This window comes from Cantharellus anzutake (assembly GCF_015039405.1).
Source record: "Cantharellus anzutake strain C23 chromosome Unknown EI90scaffold_300, whole genome shotgun sequence".
NCBI classification, from domain to species: domain Eukaryota; kingdom Fungi; phylum Basidiomycota; class Agaricomycetes; order Cantharellales; family Hydnaceae; genus Cantharellus; species Cantharellus anzutake.
In genome coordinates this window covers 19,394-21,016 of record NW_024067250.1, presented here as the reverse complement: position 1 = coordinate 21,016, position 1,623 = coordinate 19,394, and the positions used below count along the sequence as shown (strand labels likewise).

Genomic DNA, 1,623 nt, shown 5'->3' with positions numbered 1-1,623 from the left:
TATCTCTCGCCTTTACCCCCCATCCCTATTTGGACTACTGCTTCTTCCCATTCTAGCCAGTTAGTCATCATCCCCACTTCTCCTCATCCTCCTGCCCCTCTGGGCCTCGCCCTCCCTACCTCCTTTCGGATGTATCACAGGTCCTGCCTTATGACCTTCGGTACCGCTCCGCTTCTTCTACCCTTTGTTCCCGTTCGGACGTCTTCATTCCGATTCGGTACCCTTTGTTTTCCTTGTGCTTTTGCCCCCTCCATTATATATATCGGCGCTTGTACATACTCGTTTTGGTTCAGTCCGAAATCGACCTGAAAATGCCCCCTAGAGACTTCCTGCTCACCTACTGTGAAATTAAGGACCAAATGGACAAACAGCAATGGCACAGCGCTCCGCTTGAGTTGCTGAGGCCAAGGTCCCTCCACGCTAAGTCTCTGATTCCACTCCGGAGTCGTCTGTTTCCGCCCGGTTCTAACAGCAAGTACCGGAACAGGGACTTGCTCAACTTCGTTATTGTCACCAACGAGAATAGGAACTGGTGGAATAGGGAGGTTGAGGTCAATGAGAGGGATGGGTTCATGAGGAACCAGCCCATCTTCATTAACAGCCTCGACAAAAACAGCTGAGTCATGTGTGTTACTGGCTACAACACAGTCGAAATCGGAACCTATAAAAGAGTGGTTTGTAACTCGAGAGCGGGAATGTGAACGTCTTTCAGAGGATGATTGTGAGCTGGTAGTAGATGGAACGGTTCGAGAAGTAGGACTAGGAGACTCAGCTCCAGCATGTTTATTTGAAACAGGAAGACCAGAACTGGTTCCTGCTCTCGGCATCGCGTCTATAATCAAGCCACAAGTCTGTGAATGGGTACAAATTACTCTAGACATAGTCAGCGTTTAAAGGAACATAATGAGTGCAAAATACTGTCAGGTACATGGCGAGGAGGGGCAGTGTCCTTGGACCTTTCCCCAGAAGGAGGCCGGAGGTAGAGAACAAGCGGGAGGACCATGGCCTCAGCAACTCAGAGAGGAGCGCTGTGCCTACGTTCGATAATGCTTTAGGAGCTTGGTCCTTAACTTCAGAACAAGGGGCACAAACTCTGGGGGAATAGTCTTGTCGATTTTGCACTAAGGTGCCATCAACTACAGTACAGGACTTATATACATAATAGAAGACAAATGAGAACAAAGGGGAAAACCCAAGGGGGACTTACCCACTTGCCGGGTCAGCAAGCTTGTGAGAGAATCACCTTATCGAGCATTGTGGAGTGGGTAGGTGAAGGGTGGAATTAGCGACAGCTACTGGAGAGTGGGAAAACCTTTGCAGGGGTGGTGGAGGTCCTAGGAGGTCTGTAGTAATATTGGGTAGATAGAAATATTAATAAATGTTTAGGATGAGGATAAGAGGTACTGGAGAAGGTACCGGAGATCGGAGGTGGAGGTGAACTGGAGGTGAACTGGAGGGTATGGCAGAGGTGCAGGGGAGGATGGACCGGAGGTGGACCGGAGCAGTGGCGGAGTGGAGCGGAGGTGAGGCGGAGTTGGTATGGATATGACATCACGGGACAATAAGAACTGTTTGGATGCTCACGTGTGAGCTAGTCTCAATGAAAATATGGGCTAGTCTAAT

General features: G+C 49.6%; 1 protein-coding gene across 1 annotated transcript; it reads right to left on the bottom strand.

Annotated features, from left to right (window-relative positions):
• Positions 1–420: 420 nt before the first annotated feature.
• EI90DRAFT_3140083 (uncharacterized protein) lies at positions 421–827 on the bottom strand (the record flags this gene model as incomplete). The annotated part of the gene is made up of 2 exons (XM_039064951.1): positions 421–465; positions 519–827. 2 exons carry the CDS (start codon positions 825–827, stop codon positions 421–423), a joined length of 354 nt encoding a protein of 117 aa, XP_038907542.1.
• Positions 828–1,623: the final 796 nt, after the last annotated feature.